The sequence below is a fragment of the Drosophila tropicalis genome, unplaced genomic scaffold, assembly GCF_018151085.1.
Source record: "Drosophila tropicalis isolate 14030-0801.00 unplaced genomic scaffold, ASM1815108v1 contig_158, whole genome shotgun sequence".
Classification (NCBI taxonomy): domain Eukaryota; kingdom Metazoa; phylum Arthropoda; class Insecta; order Diptera; family Drosophilidae; genus Drosophila; species Drosophila tropicalis.
Window position 1 is genome coordinate 6,311,972 of NW_027172602.1, and position 26,424 is coordinate 6,338,395.

Genomic DNA, 26,424 nt, shown 5'->3' on the forward strand with positions numbered 1-26,424 from the left:
TCGCCAAGTCTGGGATGCCTAAATACCATACAGGGTTGCCAGACACTAGAACAGCCGCCGCATGCCTTTGTAACTTATTTGTGTTTAGATTTGAAATATGAAGAAATCATCGAAAGCAGCAGGGAAACTGCAACCGAAGACGGAGAAGAGACAGAGGGTAGAGCTCTCTTTATCCATGTTGCAGGACAAGGCCAATGAAATATTGAACTCCACCAGCTTGGATACACAAGCAATACAAACTCTGTTGGACTTGTTGGTATGAATATGCGACTTCTAGTTCCTAATCAAGTGGCATATGCTAATTTATAATTACCACTACAGAAACTAACCGATAATGAGCAACTATACGTACAGGCCTCCGATGTTATATTGGTGTTGGAGGTAATATTCAAGAATTTGTTGAAACGAAATGCGATGCACGTGCCTCAAAAGAAGGAAGAACACAAGGCGAAAAACAAACATGCCAAATGCCTGAGCCTCTACAAAGAGTTCTGGGCTCACTTGCTCAACTTCCTTACCGACACGGATTCTAAAGCAGCAGCTGAAATGTCCATTAAAGTCGCCATGCAATTGCTAGCTGTCGAAGCTAAACATCCAATTTCATCAAATTCGAAATCCAAAAATACTGATGTTTGGCCTTTAAAGCGCCTGCATAGCATATTGTTCACAATTATCAATGCTGACCATACACAGATCACGCCCACACTGAAGCATTTTGAAAAATATGCCCGCTGCTTGGATGTGCTACAAAATCTGCTTCAAATATTGCCACAACTATCACCGGTGGAGTCGACAGGTGATCTCGCAGACAAGGTTCTTAATTATTTGGCAATTGTCAATTTGCTAGATATGGGTAAATCAGTTCTGAATGATCAGCAGTATCATGTGAAATCAAGTGAATTTGAATTCGATTATGAAAAAGGCCGTCAGGACTTAAATCTGATTTGGCAAAGCATTTTGAAGATAGCATCTTCTACTGGCTTAAATAATGAGAAAATCCACCGACAAATTTTGGTTGTACTCTTGGAAAGAATATTGCCACATTTGGAGGATCCCATACAGTTAACTGATTTTCTAATGGACTCATTGCATCAATTTGGTAAGTAGAAATGTAGTTAATTGCCTTCTATTTTTACTTATTGCTTATTTGTTTTTCCAATTATACAGACGGCGCCATTGCCCTGTTGGCCTTGCAAGGCATTTTTTCTTTGATGCAAAAACAGAATATTACCTATCCGGACGTATATGAGAAGCTTTATAACATGTTCTATCCCCGTATGTTCTTCAATAAGTTTAAGGCCCGCCTTTTCTATTTGGCTGACATTTTTTTGACTTCCACACATTTACCTGAGAATTTGGTGGCCGCATTTGTTAAACGCTTGGCTCGACTTTCTCTTAGTGCATCCCCGGAAGATGCATTAATTATGATACGTTTTGTTTGCAATTTATTGCTACGCCACACGGGCCTGCAGCGTTTAATTCGTGCCACGCCCGCTGAAGCAAATGAGGCAATAGTCGATCCCTATGACATTAATGAGAGGAATCCGATAAAATCGAAAGCATTAGAGAGCTCGTTGTGGGAAATGGTTTTGCTACAGAAGCATGCTGTTCCCGAAGTAGCCCAAGCCGCTCGGTTTGTCTCCCAATCCTCATTGCCTGTTATGGAATTCGATTTGGGTCCTCTACTGGAAAGAAGAACCTGCGATGTAAGAGACATTGATATTCCTGTGACTGTTTATTTTAAATTTGTTTTTGTTTTGTTTGCAGTTGTTCGATGATGAGGTCAAGCAGCAAGCTAAGCAGTTTATGCTTCATTACGATCGTCCAAGCAATTTTGCACTACCTAAACAAGATATTGTTACCAAGTACTGGAACTTTATATAATTTACAATAAATAGATAAGTCTTCAAGGTTTTTTTTTTTTTTTTGTATCTGGGTTTAGTAAAAAATGTGGCAAATATTATGCTAATATTCGAGCGAAGTTCCGAAGATTTTTAGAAAAAAAAGTCTGCTACTTCTCCGATTATACCATGAATTGAAGTGACTTGTATTTTTCAAACATAACCGCCATTTGTGGCTAAAGTGACCGTAGGGGCAAAAAATATTCAAAAATACCAGATGTTTGGTTGCGAACGTGATAAAATCACTGAACGTGAATGTAAATGGCAATAAAACCAAAAACAAAAATTAAAGAAAACACAAAACAAAATGTATACATTGTTACATGGATTTTATAAATATTTAACACAAAAAGATGAATACTGTGTGGTAATCTTGGGCCTGGATAATGCTGGCAAAACGGTTAGAAATGACTAAGGAATTAGCTATTTATTGGCCACTTGGCCACGTCTGCACTGCCTTTTATTAATTGCAATTTCAATCAAACTCTTTAGACTTATCTGGAGGCGGCGAAGACGAAATTCACCAAGAATTACAAGGGCTTAAATCCGACAAAAATAACAACCACAGTTGGCCTCAACATTGGTACAATCGATGTGCTTGGCGTTCGCCTGAATTTCTGGGATTTGGGTGGACAACAAGAGTTGCAATCATTGTGGGATAAATATTACCAGGAATCTCATGGTGTTATCTATGTGATAGACTCAAACGATCGAGAGCGCATGGAAGAGTCAAAAATAATATTTGGTAATTTTAGATTCAAGTTATTGTTTCCTTCCATTCATAAATCAATTGATTTACTCTATCCACAGATAAGATGATTAAGAATGACCTGCTGTCTGGCGTGCCGCTGCTGATATTAGCCAACAAACAAGATCTACCTGATGTGATGGGAGTTCGTGAAATTAAGCCAGTATTTCAGCAAGCGGGTGCATTGATTGGACAACGCGATTGCCTTACAATACCCGTATCAGCACTTAATGGTGAAGGTGTCGATGAGGGTATCAAATGGCTGGTGGAAGCCATCAAAAGACATTCCATAGTACGACCACCTCGTGAAAATGATTGATTGAATCATTTTTCGCCCCATTAATACGTTTACCTTACCTAAGCATTTTCTAGTTTCTTGTAAATTCTTATTAACAATTATTAGATAGAACCGATGTACATACATATATTAAAACAAATAAGAGAGAAGTTATATACAGCTATATAAAATCATGGGCGTAGTCAGTTGCGGAATTGCTTGTTGCTTGAGTCACCTCTTCGTTATTTGTATATAAATAATATTATATTGATAACTGAATTTATCACATCGTGAGTTATACTGATTCGCTGTTCTATGTAGATTATTTATTGTGGTTTTTATGCCCGGCTTTTAGTGTTCAGTCCGATGTTTCATACTTTGTGAGTCGGAAGGTTTTCAAATTTACTGCACTCTTGAATAAATCCAAGATTTGAATAGTGCTTTCTTTTGTGATCTAGTTACAGTTTATACCCTTTTTAGGCCACGGCTCTGCCTGGAGTGATAGTAATAAAGGTTGTGTCTGTTAGTTTTAGTTGTCTTATCACCTGTCAATGACGCTTATCCATCCAAAAAGGTGAAAAGAAACACAAGAACCACATACTACATACGCATATAGATAAGTTGTTTGTGTTTATGTATGCGTTACTCTCACGATTCGACGACTCTTATCAGTTCGCCCATAGATAAGTTTTGTGTAGTTTTTCTCTCGCCAATAGAAACCCCCAAATATGCTTGCAACACGGCCGGTTGAGTTGCAATCTAATTATCCCCACAAAGTCCGTTCAGTCTTTTGTTAGATTTTCAAACACAACGTCCTAGAAAGAGTTGGGTTAGTTGATTAGAGTCGATTGGATTCGATGCCAAACCGCAAGCGCAGCCAACCGAATACAATGATGAGAACTCTTATTTTGGGTCACCATTAACTTGGGGAGCTTTACCTGTAAATGTACATTAGATAACGCCTATACACCTACACAAACACAAAGGTGCCTTATCACCATTTTATACCATTCCTAGTTTTCCCCGCATTGTCAGTGAGAGTTTTGGTTGTTTGTAGCGTTTTGTGCTCTTCGTGTATTGTATATAGAGAAATCATGTATCCGTATTATGAGCAAGATTGGAGTGTTTTACCGCCTGAAAATAATCGCAGGTAAGCAAAAAAAAAACGAATTATAAAGTCAAATGCGAATGTTCAAACAGATATGTGTGTGCTTGAATTTTTTAAACAACCAAATGACGTTATTATCTCTTGCCAGTGTGGCCGTCAAGTGAAAATGTCGACCTTTTAAAAGTATTTCTTGAAATAAACAAAAAAATAGAATTTTTTTATTGAATATTTAATTATTTATTTAAAAAGAAAATTTGTTGTTGAATTTGTTGTTCCTTATTGCACTCCGTTAAAGTTTTCAATTCTGGTATTTTTTGCGGTATTTTTTATTATTATTTTTTTCTTTTTTGATATTTTAAAACGCCTTAGTCCCTTATGGCTCTGTTGCTTGTTAATGTTGCTCTCTCGCTTACTCTTACTAAGTAAACTATTGTTGCTCCTCTCTTATGTCGCGTTGTTAAATCTTTTGTCGCGTTGTTACATTTTTTGCATTGAAAGATAATTTTTTTAATTTTTGTTTGGATCGGTGGCGGTGGCCAGCAAATGCAGGTCCCTACAAAGCCAATCAACTAAAGAATTAGCTAAAAGAGTTTCAAATAGTTGACAAAAAGAAAACGGAATACAAGTATTTTCTCCATACGCTGAGAACTGGCCAAGTGTGTGTGCGTGTGTGAGTGTGTGGCCCTGTGTGAGTGCTTGTATGTTCAATGAATCTCATAAATTAGCAGAGTTTTAACAAAAAATTTGGAAAATTTTAACAAATTGAAATGCCTATACAAATCAGTAGAACGTTCAAGTGATTTTATACAATGTACATAAAAAGACGTGAGCTTTTTTATTGTGAATATGTTGCCTGGTTAATCGATACACATACATACATACATGTGTATTTTGTGCAATTCCAAGTGTCTATTGATGACGGCAGCTGTTTTTTTTTCGATTGTGACAATTTTTTGATAAATACCAATTACCAATTTGTTCTAATTGCCTCTAAGCCTGTCTTGAAAGCGATTATAGTGGGTAGACATACATATGTATATACGATTTGTATATCAAAGCGTATCTTAAATGAATAGATGAATCATTTGGGAGGTTTTGTTGTTATTAATTCAGAAGATTAACGTACACGCTTTTTGTGCATATCCAATACATATGCACTTATACATAGATGTATGCAAGTATAGGTATACATACATATATGTACATTTGAACTTCATTTGGACGTTTGCAAAGTGCTAGTGTGTGCATACGTATGTATTGGTCAAATGCGGTTTGCACTCCCACTTTTTGTCATCTCCAATTATCACTAGCGAAACCCTAAAATACACAGGCCACAACACAATTAGAACCTAACATACAAAAAGGTTTCATTCCAATTGGATTTTTATATATGTATGTATGTATTTACATATGTTTATTTACGATTTCTATCTGAATCTCGTAAATTTCACAATTAATACATTAGTTTTGACATTAGTTAATGAAACTTTTATGTACATACATATATTGGCTACAAATTTTGTTAACCTGTGTTAATATTAGTTAGTTTTGTGTTTCTCATTTACTTAAAAGATCATGTGTCTCCCTTCTCTATCACACACACGCACACAAACACGCCCAAGGAGACGTATTTAGTTTCATAATCAGTGATCAACAAAAACAACATTGTTTGTCAATGCTTCTATTTAACATATACAATATTTTATCATTTTTTTAGTTGGTAATATAAACATTAACTTGAGATTTGAGCAAAGGCACAGCGAGTGTGTAGCCAAGAGCGAGTCAGAGAGCGAGAGAGTGAAGAAATCTAGCGGCCGGCTGTCATAAACGAAGAGAGCGCGAGAGGGAGAGACAGAGACAGAGAAACTCTTTTTCTTGTTATCGTATTCCTTTTTTTTTTTTTTTTTTTTTTTTTTTTTGTTTGGTTTGTTGTTGTTATTGTCGTGTCTGTGTCTCTTTTAAAGACAAGAAAAAGGAAAGAAGAAAAATAAATATTACTGTTGTTGCCGCCGCCTACCCACTACTGCAGCTGCAGCTCCCCTTTCCCTAGAGATCCCACAACCATATCCACATTCACATAGCAAAAAAAAAAAGCAAAAAAAAAAGCGTAGGCCGGCAACAACACAACAAGCAACATCAGCAAAAAGCAGACACCAATTTCCTTGCCTGCCTGCCTGCCACATTCACATCTGCTGCTGCTGCATCTTTACATAAAGTGTGATCCAACAACAACAACAAAATGAATTCCGAGCATGGGTATATAAAACATCTATCTTCTCCATTTTACAACGACAATTTTCGATTCCCACTCTATGAATCTTTTTTGCAATTTAATTTAATTATTATTCTTTTCCAAATCATTCTACAGATTTAATCCAGCCTTTAATATGGCCACCATACGTCAGGCTTTCACAGAAGCTGTTGAAAGAGGTAAGTACAAAAACAATAAGGACTTGATAGATCCTGTTATAAGTATGTAACTCTGGATATCAGTGGCTTAAAAAGTCTATTCCTTTGCCGTTATAGTCATAGAAGAAAGACTTTGTTTTGTTTTTATTTTAATTACAGTCTTTTTTGAGTAGCTTTTAATGTAATTTACATATCAATTTGTTACAACTATCTTTTGTTCCAATGATTCATTCCTGATCTTCTGCTTACAGTGAGAATGCCAACGCCCACACGCCTCCGCGATCTCATCCGACAGATACGTGCCGCTCGTACTGCAGCAGAGGAACGGGCTGTGGTTAATAAAGAGTGCGCCTATATACGCAGCACATTCCGTGAGGAGGACTCTGTATGGCGGTGAGTTGTAGATTCTATGTACATAAATTCCGATAATGTCAATAATGTATTCCTTTTATCCTGTATTGTAGTTGTCGCAACATTGCCAAGCTTTTGTATATACACATGCTTGGCTATCCGGCTCATTTTGGTCAACTGGAGTGCCTTAAATTGACAGCCAGTACGCGTTTCACAGATAAACGTATTGGCTATTTGGGTGCAATGCTATTACTGGATGAACGGCAAGATGTTCACTTGCTGATCACGAATTGTTTAAAGAAGTGAGTTTAGCGAGAAGATGATGATGATGTTGGTGGAGACTTAATTAACATTTGTATGTGTTACTTTTTTCAACCCCCCATCCCATCCATAGTGATTTGAATAGCTCAACCCAATTTGTTGTGGGTCTGGCTTTGTGTACATTGGGTGCCATTGCATCACCCGAAATGGCACGAGATTTGGCCAGCGAGGTGGAGCGTCTCATGAAATCACCGAATACTTATATACGAAAAAAGGCAACTTTATGCGCTTTTCGTGTAATTCGTCGCGTTCCAGAGTTAATGGAGATCTTTTTGCCAGCCACTCGTTCTCTACTTAGCGAAAAGAATCATGGTAAGTGATTATTTATTCCTTTAATTATATATAAAAATTTTGGTTAATGAATTTTTCAATTTCAAGGCATTTTGATCACCGGTGTAACACTCATCACTGAAATGTGCGAGAATAGTTCGGATACATTGATGCACTTTAAAAAGGTAAGTTCTCGAGCTAAACTATACTCCTACACATAACCAAACAACGAACGAATAAGTTAATTGACATAATTACTGACTCAGCTGGGTCAGTGTCACGCCACCACAGGACATATACATTTACATATACATGAATGTATATGCTATTATTTAGTTTAACCTTTTATATTTTTGTTTAAATACTACTGTATTTTGTTTTTGGTCGACATAAAATACGCCTCTAGAACAGACGGTCATATCCTGTGTCCGACTATCGCTTATGATAAACAATTGTTCTATATTATATTCCGTTTATTGTTCAAATTTTATTGCCTTAATTTGCGCTAATGATAAAAAAACCACAAACAAGACCAACAAAAAACCCATTACATATTTTATCTACAATTATTGATGCTTATTTTGTTTTTGATCGAATACCGCGCAACCGCAAAATAAAATTTGTTGTAATTTGCTTGCCAGGATAGCGGAAATCGAGAGGTATGAATGTTGTGCCTAAAATCTAATGTAAAGTATCTCAAGTTTTGTCTACCTATGCCTTTTTTTATTTGAAAGTTTTTCTTTGGTTTGATTTTGTATATTTCAAAATTTATTTTACCGCCAATTTTCGGATACGTTCTCTATTTTGAAAAACCAAATACAATGTAGAAATGTAGTGCTGCCTTTAGTAGTAGTTTAGTTAGGTTTTAGTTTAGTAATAATTTTTGTTTGGTAAACTATCGGCTAAAATGTTACAAGTGAGAACGTTTTTGAAATTGTCTCATCGGCAATTGAGCTTAAAATGTAATGCTTTAATGTGTTCAAGATATAAGCCACTTGAGATTTTGCAAATTTTTGGTGCTAATAAACTTTATTTACCTATTGAAAGAATCTTAATTTTATATTGTAGTACTTACTTGTAAATAAAGAGCTATTTTTATATACTTTCTATGCACAAAAAGTTTGGCACAAGCTAATTTCGATCTTGCACATCACTTCTATACATGAATCGAGCAATCATTAATTTGCCAAATAAGCACCAAAGCACTTACATATATGCAATAATCTGTTAATAAATATGTTTGATAATTTCTGTATTTTATTTGTTTTTCGCTTGGTTTTTGTACTGATTTTATTCTTAGATCGTGCCGAACTTAGTGCGTATACTGAAGAATCTTATACTCGGTGGCTATTCGCCAGAACATGATGTGAGCGGTGTAAGTGATCCCTTTCTGCAGGTGAAAATTTTGCGTCTATTGCGCATTTTGGGACACAATGATCCTGATGCATCGGAGGCAATGAACGATATATTGGCCCAGGTGGCAACCAATACGGAGACTAGTAAAAATGTTGGTAATACCATACTCTATGAGACAGTATTGTCCATAATGGATATACGGTAAGTATACAAATATATATTTGTATATATAATCGTTGTGCAACTTATATATGAGATTTGTCATTATTTTAGCTCTGAAGGCGGTCTACGTGTACTGGCTGTGAACATTCTGGGTCGTTTCCTACTCAATTCGGATAAGAATATTCGTTATGTGGCACTTAATACGCTGCTACGTACAGTTCATGCCGATACATCAGCGGTGCAAAGGCATCGCACCACCATATTGGAGTGCCTCAAGGATCCGGATGTCTCGATACGTCGCCGGGCAATGGAACTATCGTTCGCATTGATAAATGCACAAAATATACGTACAATGACCAAGGAGCTGTTGCTGTTTCTCGAGAAGGCAGATGCCGAATTTAAAGCTCAATGTAGTTCGGGCATGATATTGGCCGCCGAACGTTATTCACCCACAGCGCGTTGGCATTTGGATACACAGTTGAGCGTATTGATTGCCGCTGGCAATTATGTACGCGATGATGTTGTATCTTCCACTATTCAGTTAGTGTCAAGCAGTCCCGTGTCGGAGCAAACCTATATCACGAATCGTTTCTGGGAATCACTGCAGGTGGCAAATCATTGTGAGGATAAGCAGCCCCTCTTACAGGTTGCCGTCTGGGCTATAGGCGAATACGGAGATCTGTTTATGTACGGCTCCAATGAGGATGGTGGGTTCAAGACAGAGATTGATATGATTTAATCAATTGTTGTTAATTTTATCATTTCTCTTACAGAATTTGAACGTCCCACTGAGAGCGATTTGATCGCTGTGTATCATAAGTTTTTAACCTCTGCTCAAGTCTCGACCACCAGTAAACAGTATGCACTGGTTTCCTTAGCCAAGTTAAGCACTCGTTTGCAGCAATGTGTTGAGTAAGTGACAACATACTTTTGTTAGATAATGTTTTGGTAATAATGTTATCGCTCTTGTCTTATTATCAGGGAAATTCAAGCCCTAATCACCTCGTTTGGCAGCCATTTAAATGTGGATCTGCAGCAGCGTGGCGTGGAATTCACACAGCTGTTTGGAAACTATGAGCAACTGCGTCCAGCACTGCTTGAAAAGATGCCAGCCATGCAGATAAGCAGGATTAGCTCCCAAAATGGCGAAAGCAGTGGCTCATTCGATGACAATAGTCCCGATGTCATTGAGAATGGAACAGAGGGCAGTGGAAATGCATTAATCGAAAGCAATATCAACACTATGGGTGAAAATACGGTGAGTGGCGCTTACATTATCTCCAATCAGGATATATCATTAATAACTTTATTATTTTTATTGTAGAACATCCTGCTTGATCTTTTGGGCAGCACAGACTTGTCAGCTGGTGCTAGCGATCTGGTGGTGGCCACAGATCTGTCCAATGCTGTGCATAAAAAGAATACACGCAACGCAAATGATATAGCACCAGTATCAAATAATCAGGATTTGTTAGACTTGCTCGATTTGGATATGTCAGCTCCAGCATTATCCGCCACAACGACGACTCTTGGTGGCGGCGGCGATCCTAGCAGTAACATGAATAACATGTTGGCTGGCCTTGATCTGGGCGGATTTGGTGGCTTGGATAGCACTGCGGGCACTGGTGGACAAGGACGCATTAGTAGCCTACCAACAAATGGCAATGATTTGGCCAACATGCTTGGTGGTCTCGGCGGTGGTGGTGGTGGCCTTATTGATGGCAATGGTGGCAACCTTTTAGGTGATCTAAATCCAACAGCAGCCTCTAATAATGTAACAGTGGTAAGTGAACCCTAAAGTGGAGAAATTTTATCGAACTGATCAACTCAACTTTTTACAGTCTCCACCACTGAATGCACCAAAGCTGACGGCACTGGATAAAAATGGTTTGCTGGTAGAATTGGTTCCTGTTATAGGCAAGGATTGCATGAAGATCTTTATGACAACAACAAATAAATCAGACAATACATTGGAGCAATATTTGTTTAAGGTAAGTGAGGCACTAGAAATAAAGTCCTTAATGTTGTAACTAAAGTTATGTTTTCATCAAACTATAGGCGGCTGTGCAAAGAAGTTTTAATCTTCAAATGCTTCCGCCTTCCGGTTACATCCTGCCTCCAGGCGGTGTCATAACGCAGGAAATCCAAGTAGTTGCCACCTCGAATGTAAGTGAAAATGATTCTAGATTCATTTAAAACAATTTTTGAATTCTAATTTGTTTTTCTCTTTTCTCAATTGAAGGCTGTTTTGCGTATGCGTTTGCGTATTCAATACGCGATCGATGGCCAACAGTTGGTGGAGGAGACAGAGGTTAGCGGGTTTCCGCAGCAACAGCCGTCCACCAGTGAATAGAGAGAGTGAGAGAGAAAGCGCAGTGGTGTAAATTACAACAAATCATGAAGCCAGAAAAGTAAAAACATCTAAGCAAACAACAACTAGCAACAAAAAAAAAGGCAGTGGCATCAACAACTCTAAAACATTTACTGTAAAATAAGTTAACATACACAATGATCACACACACACACACACACACACACACACACACACATCCAGAACACACTTTTCCATCTACTATGTACATCAGATAGATAGAAAAACAGATAGAGAGAGAGAGAGAGAGAGAGATGAAGAGAAAATGAAAGCACATTGCAGATCGATCGGCGCTGTTGTTTTTTGTGTTCTTTTTTAAACCTTAGCCTAAATAAATAGTCCAGTCCAGTCAGCGCTCCAATTTAAACAAAGAAAAAACATAATTTAAAATATATGTATTTTTTTTTTTTTATAATTTATACTTTTATGCATATGTGTTTGTAGTTTAATTTATCCATCAAATCATAATGATTATTATTAACCGTTAGAGATTTCATATACAAACATTTTTTTCTGGCTTTTTTCTTTCCCTGTAAAAGACAAATTCCAATATATAATTTTCTGTATTGTTTAATTTCTAAGACAATAAAAGTCAGATATATATATATGTATATATATACATATATGAATATGAATATATATATACATACGTATGTATGTTAGTCCACAAGCTAATGACACCACACCCAAAATTCATGTATTAAGAGCCGTTCCACAAATTTAATAGGTTTTACCTGTTGAACTTTTCTATTCCTCCCCCTTATGTAAGAATAGATGAGAATAATCATAAATGTTACCTTAGATTTTAGATTATTTTTTGACTTTGAAAGTTAAAAAAAAAAAAAACAAAAAAATTCCAAAATTTCGTATTACTAAATTCCATTTGATTACGGAACGGCCTCTGTTTAAAGAAGTACATATATGTATATGCATATAAAAACTGAATTTGTGTATGTGTGTGTGTGTCGGATTATTTAGCAAAAGGAGCATTTAAAACCAACAAGCTTAGCATTTTATAGCAATATGGCAAGCAAGAAAGGATGAGCGCGCTATGCCATTTGAATAATTATCGATTATTTATCGACCTGTTGGATCATGATTTAATCTGTTATTTTTATATTTCAAAGCTTTTACGCCAAAAAAAGCTTAGGGACGATTTCTCCTCTCCCAACACATCTACATTAATTCCTCCTAATAACCCCCCCTCCCTCCCCCAGATATATACATATATATTTATATATTGTTATTTCCTGTGCGCACGTACTTAAACAAACAAAACAAAAAGACGAAGAAAAAGTGAAAGATGAGAATTGAAACAACAGAATCAAGAATAACAACAAAAGAGAGCACTGTGGAAAACTAGATAATATCTATAATAAATATAAATTATAACAAAATAAAAAACTAAAAACAAAAAGTGCTTACAAATTGGAGTTTTAAAAGTTTTCAGAGCCAAATATTGCATCAAATGTTCAAAATCGTTTCTTAAGATATTTTTGAATTTCATAAATGTTTGAGATGTTTAACCACTTGGGTGGATGGTTTTCGGCATTTGAAGTAAGTACAACTTTTCTAAAATAAGAAGCTTAAAAATAAACTTCAGATATATAGAAATTGGTTTTATTTTGTCCAATTCAAATTGCGATACTGAAATATTCTTTAGTAGAGAATTATTGTTAGCAACATTGATCGCTAGCAACATGAATGACTTGCAACATGGTTGATAGCAACATGAATGGCCAGCAACATGATGTGGCCTGGCCTATAAAAGTAATTTAGGAAATAGATTCAATATTCGGCAATTTCGACATCTTCACACATTTAAAGTAGCTGGAAAAAGAGAAGAAGAAAAGTTAATTCCCTTTCACAGAAAGTCACAAATAACAGCTGCCATAGTCATCAGCTAATCGAATTCCTTATCGTCCATAAGTTTTTTCTGTTTGCCGCATTTCTTTAAATCCTAATCCCAATTCTAATCCCACGTTGCGCCCGCCGCTTTGGCGTTCCTCTTATTCCCATTATAATTGTGTGTGTGACAGTCGCAGTAAAGCGAAAATCGCAGCAGTGTAACAAATGCGAATAATAGAAATCATTGCTGGAGAGATATCAACATGTCAAGGCTTTCTCATGGCTGTCAATTGCAGAAGAAGGAGTGTGTGTGTGTGTGTGTGTGTGGAAGTGGTAAAGGATGGTTGGTAACAGCTGCGCCTGGCCTAGGAATTTTGCTCAGCCAGCTGTCTTTAAGTGTGGGAGGTGGCGGGTGGCTGTCAATGGGAAAGCGGTAAGCTCGCCAGGTTGTGTGCTCCGTTCCTATTTATGCTCTTTCACACTCCCTCGAACGTAACCTCTGGTAAGGTTAAATGTGAACAACAGCACCAAATGACGGCGGCAACCCGTGAATTGTGCCACGCCAAAAAAAAAGGACGACGAGGACCAGCGAATTGAAGCGCCGACGCATTGGCTTTGACTGGGAGGATATTGTATGTCTTTCTGTGTGTGTGTGTGTGCCTTATCCTTTTGTATCAAACTTGTGCGCATATGTTCGCATCGAACATGTTCGCCCAGGCTCCCAGACTACAACCAACTGTATAGGCATCTCTATATAGATATATGTATGTACATTATATATATCTACAGGATATTGTATGTATGTATGTGTATCTCTACTGACTCTGCCACAGCCACAACGGCATCATTTGCCCTTTGCCATGGATGTGGTCTCTCAACACTTTTGTACCCTTTCTTACTCTTAAGTAATCTCAATGCTGTCATAACTAGAGGGAATACGATAAGTCATAATCTGGCTAAGACTTCAAAAAGAAGAAGAAAGGATGTTCACCCCTTTTTAGCTTTAGCTGACAACGCCCATGCATATAAAAATGTTACAATATCAAATCGCCCCTTGGGCGGCTGCTTGTTCTCATTGTAGTTCCTCCCGCTACCCCCCACCACAGCCCTAGTTCTAGCTCCAGCTCACTGCTCATCATTTGCCTTCAGGCACTTGTAAAGAGAAAGAAAGAAACAAAAAAAAAAAGTAATTTTGTGCAACGATGCGACGACCCTTGGCCAAAAAAAAAAAAAAAAGAGAAAATGGAAAAAACAACAACAAAAAACAAGGAGAAAACTGTAATGAGAAACCTTTTATGGTGCAAACACATGCTAGCTTTTCATCCCCACCCCCACACTCTATGCCACCACCCACTCGGATGATTCTCATCTAATGCCCCCCTTACAGATATCTTCTCCATTTCGTTTTTAGCCATAGTCTAATTTTATGTTTTTTTGTTTTTCATCTGTTCTGCCTCGCCTCCTAGGTCCCCTCTCCTCTCCCATTTCAATCTACTTGACTGTCCTTCTTGTTGTCTACTTGAAATTAATAATTTGTTGTTGCTCATGTTCCTTGTAATACAATATGTTTTGGAGGCACCCTCTCTCGACATATCTATATCTATGTGTACATATTTGCCTTTATATTTTTTTTTGCTTGTTTATGTTTGTTTGTAATATTTTATCTATACAACAATATAGACAATCATAGGAGAAAGAGGGACCGTGAGAGAGAGAGAAAGAGAGAGGAGTGGAGAAAGGAGTCCTCTTGGGTTTCGTGCCTTTGGCAAAAATTTTGCTAAATTAAATGATTTGACAGGTGGGCGATCTTTATCGGAACCCCTCTCTATCACAGCTACTACCTCTCATGCCCCTTCTGACCCAGTCCCCCCCTCCCTCCTACCCCTACCCACACTTTGAGTCGCCCTCTCTCTCTTACACCCTCGCATGCGCCTTTAAATAACATTGTAATTGCTTTTTGATAAATGAAGCACACGCTGTACAGTTGACAGGCAGCAAAAACAACAATCAAAAAAGGCAAAGAAATAAAATTAACAAAAAAAATATAAAAACAACTATGTATATATGTACATATATAAAAAAGAACTGGCAAGAATACTTACAACTTTTGTATACCCTGTAGCAAAGTATCAAGTAGAATGGTGCATGTCGAATCGTTGAAGGAAAGTTATATACCCGATATAAAAAAATCATAATCATTCTCATAGGTAAGGCGATCGGTGAAGGGGGCGGATGGTAGAGGGGGTTATAAAAACAGAAACGCTTTGGACGACTCACTTAAGCAAAGAGAATGCATCCCTCAAGCTCCAACACACACACAGAGCCCCTTCCCCCTCGAACGCACACGAAAAAAGACTCTTTGGGACACACGCACATTCTGGAGGGGAGGGAAGACAATTTAAAATGTTGAAAAATGCTCAGCTAATTGGCAGTTGACAGCGTCGAGAGCCTGGGATTGGGTTGCCCCACAAAATGCCAAAGTGATGCTCTACGTATGACGATGGGGGGAGTTGGTGGGGGATGAGGCGGGGTTCGTCTGAAGCAGCGGGGGCATATAAATTTAATTTGGTTTATAAAAAGTGCTTGAGATGGTGGAGAAGCCAAGTGGCCAAGCGAACAAACAGCTGGTTGAAGCTGAGTGGAGCACGGTCAGATGGAGGAGAGAGTGGGATGCTCGAATCTCTAGGAAACTAGAGACAACAGAGACACGGGGGGCGGACAAGTGGCCATCAAAAAGCAACCCCTTGGGAGAAGCTAATTTTTTAAAATGCAACTTACAATAAAGAAAATTCCAGCAACAACAAAGACCGTTTGAAAAAAGTTTGTAAAGAATTTACATTTTAACTCAAATTGATGTATCCGTAACCAAGTCAAGCATATCGTTCACTTAGATACCCTATAAAAGGTGAACTTTGCTACCTATTAGCCATGGCTATAAGCGATCCAGTGACATCTAATTTGACTGTTTTTAGAGTTCAGTTTTAAATGTTAGTCACTCTAATTATTGAGTTATCTTTACAAGAGAGTGAAAAAATGCCAATAAACAGAAAATTGTTCCAAAAAACCTCAACTTCAGGAAGCTCTAATTTGGTCAATTTTTGGAGTATTTCAAAAATTCATGTCTTTATTTTCAAGTTAGAATAATGTCTTTCGATCTGCATTAAAATATCGAGAACTTAAATTTTAGCGATTTTCGCGAAAAATCATGATGTATACATCACGATTTTTTGCAAAAATTGAGTCGAAATTAAATTTTCCAAATATTCAAGTGTTTGATGCCATTTAAAAGTATATTGAAATCCAATTCGATTGATATACATATAACTTTTTGAAATCGGTTAAAAATTGACCAAAATACAGGTTGGAAAAAATGGTCAGATTAGTCGAAAATTTATGTTTTTAGAAATACTGAAAAAAAGTCAATCGAATCGTTTTTGACAAATTTTCAATGATTTTCAAACTTTGTAAACTTCTAATTTGCCTTATGACCTCGCAAACATATATTAAGGATTGCCACGGGCCCCGTTTTGACCTAATCCGGGACTGGGACTATATTTGAGACTCCCAAAAACTATTGAAAACTTTTTCACTTTTCATACAAATTGATTGCTTTGGAGAGTTTTTGTATTCTCAAAAGTAGAATTCCAAACCCCTCGCCGACTCCGACTTCCCCCTCCCCACCTCCAAAAAAAACATTTGGAAGGCAAATCCAATCATCCCCCCTTTTTTGGGGTTTTTTTTTTTTTTGTTTTGTTTCTTAATGTATTTGCATATCCCAAACTCTAATTTATATGATAAGTGTAGGACATCATTTATATGCACTAACCATTGAATGGGGAAGGGGGTGGGTAGGTGAAGGAGGAAGACAAAAATCGATGGCTTTGTTTTTCTCTTCACAGTTTTTCCCTTTTTGTGGGCACCAACAACAAATAAAATTCCAATATGCTCTCTGCAATAACAAATCAAATTATATTTACATAATAAAATCATAAAAATAGGGCAAAAGGAAAAGAAAAAAACAAAACTTACATCAGTTACAGTTTATATGTTTATATATATGTATATATATATATATATATAGATGTACATCTCTTAAATATTGGCATATCAAATTAGTCTTAACGAGATTGGAAACGGAGGGGGGTAAAACGGAAGAGTGTTTACGGTCGGCTCATTGCCATTTAGGTTTATATAAATGTTAAATTATAAAATATTACATTTTGTATTACTATCTAGCGCTTCGAATGACTGATGAATGCATTTTGTTTTGTTAACTTGAGAAGGATAAAAAATGTTTGCACTTATTCTTAACGATGATCGATGATCAAATGCCGACAAAACTTATGTTCACACATCTAACTACATTTAAATATTTGATTTAATTTTAGAAGAGCTGACTAAGGACACACTGAAAATACAGTGGAGAATGGAGATGATAAAAAAACGAAACAAAATTGAACTCCTGCAGGACTTTTTGTTAATCTTCTGTAAGACAGACCATTCATAATTGATTTGAATCGTAATATATATGATATATATATATTTAAATATGTACTTATTACAAAAAAAAAAAAAAAAACGATGCTTAAATATTTACAGGCATTTGCGTAGCGAAGCTTTTTCTTTTATATTCTTTCAAGTACATGGATGTATTTTGGTATTTTCTTTAATCTTCTTTAATTTTCATGTGACCCCAAAAATGTTGTAATACATACATACATACATACATATGTATGTACATACATATACCACATGGTCAATATTTAATTGTTTAAATTTAATTTTCATTTGCTTTAGATATAAACATTCAAAAATTTTGACAAAATATTTCGTTTTGATTTGAAGTTAATTTCCACATACATGGTATATATGTATATATATATATTCTTCTTCAATGAGGAGATGAAAATTATTTACTTGTTTTTTTTTTTTTTTTTTCTTTTTCCTTCATTTAGTTAGTTTTTTGTTTGTTTTTGGTTAAGAAAAAAGCGTTTTAATGATACAGAAAAAAATTTGTAGCAATTTGTTGCATTTAGTTTGGTGTATGTAGTTGGTTGGCCAATGGCCCTTAGATTATGTATATATATATATATATAACTATGATATAATGTATGTTTAATAGATGCATTTTGGATTACATTGATTTGTTTGTTTGTTATATTTAGTTTGTATATTTGTAATGACTTGTGTGTTCCTAAAATGTACGAAGGTAAAAAGTAAAACTTAAACTTAATTGAGCGAACAATTTGTCTGAATTTCTTCGACTTGATTTTAGATATTCTTTATATATAATATATGTATGTAGTAGTAGTTGAATGTTATATATGTATGTAGGATCTAAACGCTGTGTATGTGTGTGTGTGTGTGTGTGTGTGTGTGTGTGTGTTAGGTATTTACAATCATTTTGGATGCAGTATATCACATAGTCAGACATATACGACTACAAGTTCTTAATTAGCATTGGCATTAATATTATATATAGCACACATTTCCACTCCCAACAAAAAAAGAAACAAAACAAAAATTTTCAATTCCAAATTGATGGGAAATTCAAGATTTTGATTTTCTATACATGCAACGTTGAGGAGTTCTCCATTGCAGCGGTGGATGTGGAAGTGGAGGCTGCGGCTAGGGAAGGAAACGGCCGAGAGTTACGCCGACTCAGCAATGAAGCCGTATCCGAGGTGTCGCCATCGGGCCCGTGAAGTCGTTTCGGTTGCGGGCGCAAGAACAGGAACATAACAAGCAGGGCCAAAAAGAAGGCCAATGCCCCAAATGCCGGATAGACGACACCGCTCAGTTGGCTAGCCGTGGGCAATGAGCTGATAATGTAAACTCGATCAGTTGGATGTGATGCCGATTGACTTAAGTTCAACTTTGATTCTCCAGTAAGACTATGTGATGCAGGAATCACTGTCGTTGTTGTTGTTGTTGTAGTTGTGGCCACCAATTGACGTGTATCCACATTTAGCTTCATCGAGCGACGCATCACTCCCGTAAGCTGTGAAATTATGAATTTGATATATACAATATATATATCGTAAGGGATGGGGAGGGGGGCGATCGTGATCATTTGCGGATTAGGACTTACCTTATGTTTACACGTAACCTGTATATTGTACTCGGTATCCGGCCACAGGGACAACTCGGCACGGGCTGTATCTGTAAGTAGGTTGCCCATTAAACCACCGCCAGATACCTCCCAGGTGATCAGGCACTGACGTGAGGCATTTGCTATTTTCTCATCCCAACGCACATCGGTCAATACCAAGGCACCACGACGCACGGCATGATGGATGCTCAATTGAAATGGTGTGGCCAATTGCTGCTGTTGGCAATTTTGCCAGCACTGCAAAAAGAAAAACAAACCCACCCCGCCCACAAAAAGATTAGAGGCCACATTTCACTTCTAATGCAATAATAATCTATTGATGGTTGCTCGGTTGGTTGGTTGGTTGGTTGGTCGGCTGGTTGGTTGGTTCTCTCTCATCTTTAAATCAATAATCTAGAAAATCGCAATTTTCATTATAGAAAATTTTCCAAACGCTTTCAACCTTAATGGGTTGATGACATCGTTAGTAAATTGCTACGCCCTCATCCTAACAGCCATTCCATTCCCCTTTGCCCTTTAGGCATTCTGCTCTCGCTCGCTGGCTTATCCTAGTCATTGTGTGTGTGTGTACTTACATTTCTGCAATTTACAAAATCCGTGCAACGATGCCAGTCCTTTGAAAACTGTAACGAGAGTAATTTAAAAGGATGAGGATGAGTAAAAAGATGAAACACACATAGAAGACAGAAATATCTGAACATTCACACCCAAACCCGCACAAACACACACACACAAACATAGAGAAGAACCGCACAAACACACACACACAAACATAGAGAAGAAAGTTAGTTAGTGGGCGGTGCCCTAATCGAATTTTAAGTAAGCTAGAAAAGTAATCAGGCACAACGCCGCAGGACAACGACAAGGAGTCATCTTATCGTTGTCCTCGTTCGACCAACAGACAAACAGACAGACCGACTAACCAACCGACCCCGACCCTACAGCCTGGATGGCTGGCTGGATGCCTATCTCAACAATAGACGCAAATTTGTAAGTGTAAAAAGCAAAGAGATGGCTACGATAGATGGAATGGGTAAGGGAATGACAACAACAATAATAACAACAACAGCAAAAATAACACAGACAGCGGAAATAAACATGAAAAAAATGTTTATAAATGACCGCAAAACTTGTATGACGAATTGAAAATTTCATGGCTCATGGCAAAACTAAATGAGGGATAAGGGATTTGGATTTATGTATCTATGTCTGTATGTTTGTAGGTAGAATGTTGAATGATTCTGACTGAATGGCTCTATAGGGTCTTCTAAGGGTTCACCTACGGTTGGGAGGGAGGTCTACCGGGCAGGGGGTGTGCTGCACTAACTGGACTGCCTGCTTAGCCTTTGTCAACTGTCGCCTTAGCCTAAACTGAGACAGCTGAAAGAGAGCACCCAGTCAGGCAGTCAGTCAGTCAGTCCGTCGGTCGTTTTCGTTTATGAATGAGCTGACAAATGAATGAAATGCTGTGTCGCCTCGAACCAGGCTAACCAGGCTACAGGCATCAAAGCCAGCAATTAGAGATGCCTGCGTGACACGCTCAATCACAACAATCAATCAATTGGGTAAAAATTTCAACCTGAACATCCTATAGATACCTTTGGCCTTTGGAGATGTTACTTTGGCCTAGACTTACTTTTCAGGCTCAAATGAACGCTAATAACCTGAGAACTGGTGTTCTACCTAGTAAGCGTTACTATCTAGAATCTAGATGATCTAGTTGGCCAAAAGCGAGAGATTTGGGCACTCATTAATCGGTTAGGATTAGAGTTATTGGCTTAGGATGGTTAATAATTTCTAGCATTACTTATATATTTTTTCGGTTCATCACTAGAATGGGCCATCCTTAAGCAATCCCTCACCTTACCCAATATGGATTTCCATATATTGTAAGTGGTACCTGCAGTACACACACACACACACATAAACAATGGCGGTCGTCACCTTTTGAGGCACTTTGTCATCATTACACAATGAGGTAGGGGCAGGGACAGAGACAGACGGCAATGGCAGAAGGCAGACGGCAAGCATCGCATTGGTGGTATCCTAAAGATATAAATGACTGGGCTAAAGGAAAATCGCAAAGACAACATATTTTCCGCTCAATTGAATTTTTGGCCTTTCGCAAAAGAAGAAAGCAAAAAATAAAACCAAAAAAAAAACTACAAGAAAATTGTGCAAAAGGAAGAAAAGTTAAAGAAGAAGAAGCTGAAACAACTTGGGCGATAAGTAACAACAATAAGGCGACCAAATGAATGAATGAATGAATGAATGGAAGGAGAAAGGTAGTCAACAACAAGGATGGGTGAGTTCCTACGGTTACTTTCATTTCCATTCAATGAAAATGCTGAACTGGCAATCTTTTTGGCTTTCTTCGTACCTGGTCATAGAGTTTATCTGTCTGTCTGTTTGTCTGTCTCTCTGTCGGTCCTTGTGTCTGTCTGTTTGTGTGTTTTACTTCTGGGCCATATAAATTAAACACAGGCAGCGACAACTTTTACATGCAATTGCCCAGCATTTCACACCATATCCATCGCCACCACCAGCAACATTGCCACCATTGCCACCATGGGCCCCATCTTAGGTCACATAAATTATCCAGTTGGGTCAGTTTTTGAGCAGTTTTTATGAGACACGTACACCAGGGACAGCGAGACTGAGACAGAGATAGAGATGGAGATAGTGACTACCGGAGGTGGTTTAAGGGGGGCCATCGATAGGCAGATTCCACCACCGTTAGAGCACCACACAATCACAGTACGTGCTTGGCATATACATACATACATAGAAACAGTAGAGTATATAGAAGATTCATTCATCGTCTCACCCAAATATCTAGATCGAATCCCACACACGCATTACGAATCGCTCTATCGAAAGTCAAATTTCCATTCACCCCCAAAGAAAAAAAAGAAAAACGAAACTCAACCCCAACTCAAGACAAGAATGTCTTCAGATGGTGTTAATTTAGCGCTGATTGTGCCTTAGGCGTATCTTTTGATTACTATTATTGGGCTCCTTACAACTACCATGACGTCTCGGTCTCGGTCTCGGTCTCTTGTCAACCCTTGAGAGAAATGTTAGCTCGAAATGCATTAGTTGTGAAAAGTTCGTTTTACCACAAATTGCATCAAGTATTCCACTCACGCAGCCACCCAAAACGGGGCGGAATGGGAGTGGGATTGGGAGTGGCATTTGGATGTGGGAGCTTAAAACTTCAATAAGAAATTAATCCTCCTCTCTTCACGGCCTCTTCAATCTGAATCTCAATTCTTGCAATTTAGCGAGCTTTTTGGTCATGGTTTAAGTAGACTGTAAGAGTGTGTAGAGTGTGGAATAAGGTAAAGTAAAGTAAAATAACTTTTTATGTTTCCATAGAACGGTCAAGTGTCTTTAGTTTTCAGGTTTCCTTTTTCTGTTTTCTTGTTCTCATTTGCCTCTCAAATTTCGTTCTTTGTTAAATTCTATGAAGCATTCAATCATAAATATTGTCCGTACTTCAAATTGAAAGTTCAATGCACCGAAATGTATATGCCCTTTAACTTGGTTTAATCTCTGAAGTATGAAAAGTATTATATTCCATATATCATGGCTACAGATTTTATGGTTTCTTATATCTAGATATTCATATAGATAACAAACATAATATCCTTAGTAACCTTTCGACCGAACTCCTGGAGCTTATGACACATTTAGTCATAAGAGTTTTCCTGAGAGGTAGACAGAAATTAGCTTGGAAATCGATTTCAGATTTTCGATGTGAGATACGTATGTTAAATTCTGTCAACGTCAAACTGTCAACTACATAAAAATTCAATTCAAACTATTTCCAAAGTGAAGAGATACTGATCAAGAATATCACATATCTAAACAAAATTATATTGAAGCGTATTCATATTTTGAATAACCAAAAAATGGTGTCATTTTACATGGAATCGAAATCGTGTCGTTGTGTACTTTAGAGACGATCATATGAGTTTTCTTGGAAAACAGAAACATAGAAATTAATTGTCGATCGGTATCAATCGATGTTCAAATCTTATTCACTCTTCTTCACATCTGTCTTGGCTATGTCATCTCTCAGACTCATCAAAGTCTCCCCCCTTTTTCAAATCCCCAATCCATACGATTAGCCTCAAGAGAGAGAGATAGATTGAAAGGAAAAGAGCTGGAAAGAGGACAAGTTAGTTGGGAAATTCATGGGTAATTGCCAACACTTTGAGCCTACACTAAGTGTTTCTACCTACATTCATTTCATTTGTAGGGCTTAACCCTTTTGTAGCCAGTTGCATCACAAACATCTGTTATCTATTTGGAGAGCATGTTAGAAAGAATGAAGGTGTGGGGGGAACCCCCAAATTCGCTCTCTCTCTCTCTCTCTCTCTCTAGAGAAACAATGAAAGTTTCATTCGGCATATACAAATAGACATTACACTGCTGTCTTTCATTTCAGAATCCAATCTCTATTAGCAACGGTCTATCTATATTGTCGACCGACCACCCGGTTGACATCGTTTCTGGCAGCTACCTGAGCAGCAGCAGCAACAGCAGCCGATGTCAACTAAAAGATAAAGGCACAGCGCGCGGCGACAGCGCAGCATAAAAAATTACAGTCGTTCGTCTGATGAACCTTTTACCTTTTTTTTTTTACCATTGTCATCGAAGGTCACGGGCGTAGCCCTAATAACAAGAAGGGAGACTATTAGGGATAAATGTCAATTCAAATCGCTTTAAACTTTAATAAACAGACAAGTGTGTGTGGGGGGAGACGGTGTGGGTTAGTCCCCTTGGGTTACGTCCATGCTGTTGTTTAACCTTGAAGGTCTGTTACGTCCCTATGCATGTCCCTGCTGTCTCTCCGACTGTTTGTCTGTCTGGCTGTCTTTTTGGTGCATACAACTGTCCATCAAATTGCTTTGGGGTCTCTTATCTCTAGTCTTAGTTCTTTGGATTTTGGATTCGTCTTAGTTTCTGGCTTACCTGCTGATAGCAACTTTGGCGGCATCTACTTAGTTTCAGTGTGTGCTTGCTGTTGTTGTTGTTGTTCGTTGAGAAGGAGTATGTTGTTGTTGTTGCTGATACTGATGCTGATGTTGAGGCTGATGCTGCTGGTGCTGGTGATTCCAATCCCAATCCTAAGCCCAATCCTGAGGCAAGGCCCAGGCACATGGCAGCAAGTGCGCAGGCAATCAATGCAATTGAGTTGAACATGTTGTCCCAGTTCCACCTTTCTAGGGGCGTGGGCGTGGGCGTGTACCACTTTTCTCTCTCTCTCTCTCTCACTCTCTCTCTTTCTCTGTCGCCTGCTCGCTCTTGTCCTCTATCTATCTCTCTTCCAGGTTATGGTATGTGCGTGCGTATATATATGTGTGTTTTTTTTTTTGGGCGGAGAGGGCGTGAGTGAGGAGTCTGCAAGTCTCTGGCAGATTGATTAATTGATTGATTTTTTTGTTTGTTTATTTTTGTATCAAGTGTTTTTGTTGCTGCTACTGCTGTTGTTGTTGTTGTTTGATTTGGAACGGGCACATAATCGGTTGTGATTTGGGATTTTGATATATCTGCATTTCGTGTGCATAACAAGAACAAGAGGAATCACAACAACAATAACAACAACGACGACGATGAAGTCCAAGACGAAGTAAGCGACGACGATGACAATATTAGCAGGAACAGCGGCTTCACCCAGCCACTACGAAAAACTTCAACCGCAACTGTAACTGTAACTGTAATTGTAACTGAAGCTGCTCCACATGCTTTGGGGCGTGTGTGTGTCTTTTTTTTTGTTCTGTTTTTTTTGAGTGGCTTGATGGGAGAAAGGGGGGATGTCGGCAGAGGTGTCCTGCTCTTATTCCGCTACTTCAATTCCGATTTTTTGCCTCTTTGTTATTTGAGCACTTTTTTGTTTCTCATTTCGTCTTATGCTCCAGCATTTGTCTATATGCCTCTTGTATAGCGTATCCTTTTAGATCAGGTAACGGTAACAAACAAAAACACAAACACACACACACACAACAACAACAACAACAAACAAACAAACAGAAAAAAAACACGTAAAATAACGAACAAACAATTTTTATAGGTAACACATAGGAAAATGGAAAACCCGACAACGGCGACAATTTCGAAAGAATTGTATAGATATATACTTTAGATGTACATATGTATATATCTATCTATACATGGTTTAAGGATGAAAAACAGCAAAAAGCGCGTGTCTATGGCTCGGTTCACTCGGAAGTACACAACCAGCGTCGTTGAGGATAAATGCTGCACTAACCCGAAATCGTAAAAACACACACACACACACACCGAAAGAAGATATAGAACCCCAGAACCAGAACAACTGTCAGGCAACGGCAGCAACGGCAACATAGAGAGAGAACCAGTGCAAACGAATCTAGCTAGAGCCAAATTTAACGGTGACATCTAAGAGGGTTTTTTCTCTATGCCCTGGACCTCAAATGGTTAAATTTTTCTTATATAAGTGAAATTCCTGGCTTAGACTCGCAATCTTTAAAATATTTGAACTGAAAAACGTCGCTGAATATGCCTCGAAACATACATTTTTACATACAGTTTTAATAATTTGGGTTTCTACCCAAAGACCATAACTTATCCTGGTTTTTTTTGTAGTTCAATGAAATGAATATCAATGGTAATATCTTGCATACTTTTTAATATACTGCGGATCTTTCGGCGGCACTTTCAACTGAAATTACTTTTGAATCTTTGCCAGATTTGACGTAGCTAACATTTGTAGCTCTTTTATGGCTAAATTGTTCTAAACTGTCAAACATGCTCGAAGCGTAGTGAGAATATGGAAGGTTGCAAGGAGAGTTTGAGTTTGGTTGCATTGGGATTGGGGGTTGATGATGATGAAAACGAAGAAAAGGAAAGGAGAAGAAGGAGGCGGGGGTAGGATTGGGTTGGGTAGGGCAGGGGTTGACTCCGACTCTTTGATGAAGATGAGTGCCAAGGCTTTGGCTTTGGCTTTGAATTGGTATTTGTGCGGATGCTGCTGTTGCTGCTGCTGGTACAATGAGACCGTATGTAGGAGAGGGAAAGGGGTGATGTGGAGAAAGAGAGAGAGAGAGAGGGAGGATGAGAGTGCAGGGTATGCAGATGAATCAAAGCGGACGCTGATTATAGCAACAATATGGAAATACCGCTACCTTTACGCTGCCGTTTGC

General features: G+C 38.0%; 4 protein-coding genes across 5 annotated transcripts; 3 read left to right on the top strand and 1 right to left on the bottom strand.

Moving 5' to 3' along the window:
- The first annotated feature begins 26 nt into the window (after positions 1 to 26).
- On the top strand, positions 27 to 1,910 carry LOC137582951 (nucleolar complex protein 4 homolog). Its single transcript, XM_068297750.1, has 4 exons — positions 27 to 256; positions 322 to 1,099; positions 1,168 to 1,706; positions 1,768 to 1,910. The coding sequence occupies exons 1-4, from the start codon at positions 98 to 100 to the stop codon at positions 1,882 to 1,884; spliced, it is 1,593 nt and encodes a 530-aa protein (XP_068153851.1). The 5' UTR covers positions 27 to 97; the 3' UTR covers positions 1,885 to 1,910.
- A 229-nt stretch (positions 1,911 to 2,139) lies between these two features.
- On the top strand, positions 2,140 to 3,117 carry Arfrp1 (ADP-ribosylation factor related protein 1). The gene is made up of 3 exons (XM_068297789.1): positions 2,140 to 2,301; positions 2,394 to 2,646; positions 2,712 to 3,117. Exons 1-3 carry the CDS (start codon positions 2,209 to 2,211, stop codon positions 2,966 to 2,968), a joined length of 603 nt encoding a protein of 200 aa, XP_068153890.1. The 5' UTR covers positions 2,140 to 2,208; the 3' UTR covers positions 2,969 to 3,117.
- An 888-nt stretch (positions 3,118 to 4,005) lies between these two features.
- Positions 4,006 to 12,598, top strand: AP-1gamma (adaptor protein complex 1, gamma subunit). Of its 2 annotated transcripts, XM_068297726.1 has the most exons (15): positions 4,447 to 4,583; positions 5,752 to 6,290; positions 6,403 to 6,464; positions 6,695 to 6,836; positions 6,908 to 7,096; positions 7,189 to 7,427; positions 7,494 to 7,570; positions 8,686 to 8,942; positions 9,015 to 9,610; positions 9,677 to 9,815; positions 9,885 to 10,161; positions 10,228 to 10,686; positions 10,745 to 10,894; positions 10,962 to 11,069; positions 11,146 to 12,598. In XM_068297726.1, the coding sequence occupies exons 2-15, from the start codon at positions 6,274 to 6,276 to the stop codon at positions 11,254 to 11,256; spliced, it is 2,823 nt and encodes a 940-aa protein (XP_068153827.1). In that variant the 5' UTR covers positions 4,447 to 4,583; positions 5,752 to 6,273; the 3' UTR covers positions 11,257 to 12,598. The 2 variants fall into 2 exon arrangements, with proteins under 2 accessions (XP_068153819.1, XP_068153827.1); XM_068297718.1 differs by lacking the exons at positions 4,447 to 4,583; positions 5,752 to 6,290 and adding an exon at positions 4,006 to 4,076.
- Positions 12,599 to 17,072: 4,474 nt separating this feature from the next.
- On the bottom strand, positions 17,073 to 25,509 carry fend (forked end). The gene is made up of 4 exons (XM_068303161.1): positions 24,215 to 25,509; positions 19,810 to 19,857; positions 19,214 to 19,471; positions 17,073 to 19,123 (listed from the first exon to the last, which is right to left on the bottom strand). Exons 1-4 carry the CDS (start codon positions 24,443 to 24,445, stop codon positions 18,689 to 18,691), a joined length of 972 nt encoding a protein of 323 aa, XP_068159262.1. The 5' UTR covers positions 24,446 to 25,509; the 3' UTR covers positions 17,073 to 18,688.
- Positions 25,510 to 26,424: the final 915 nt, after the last annotated feature.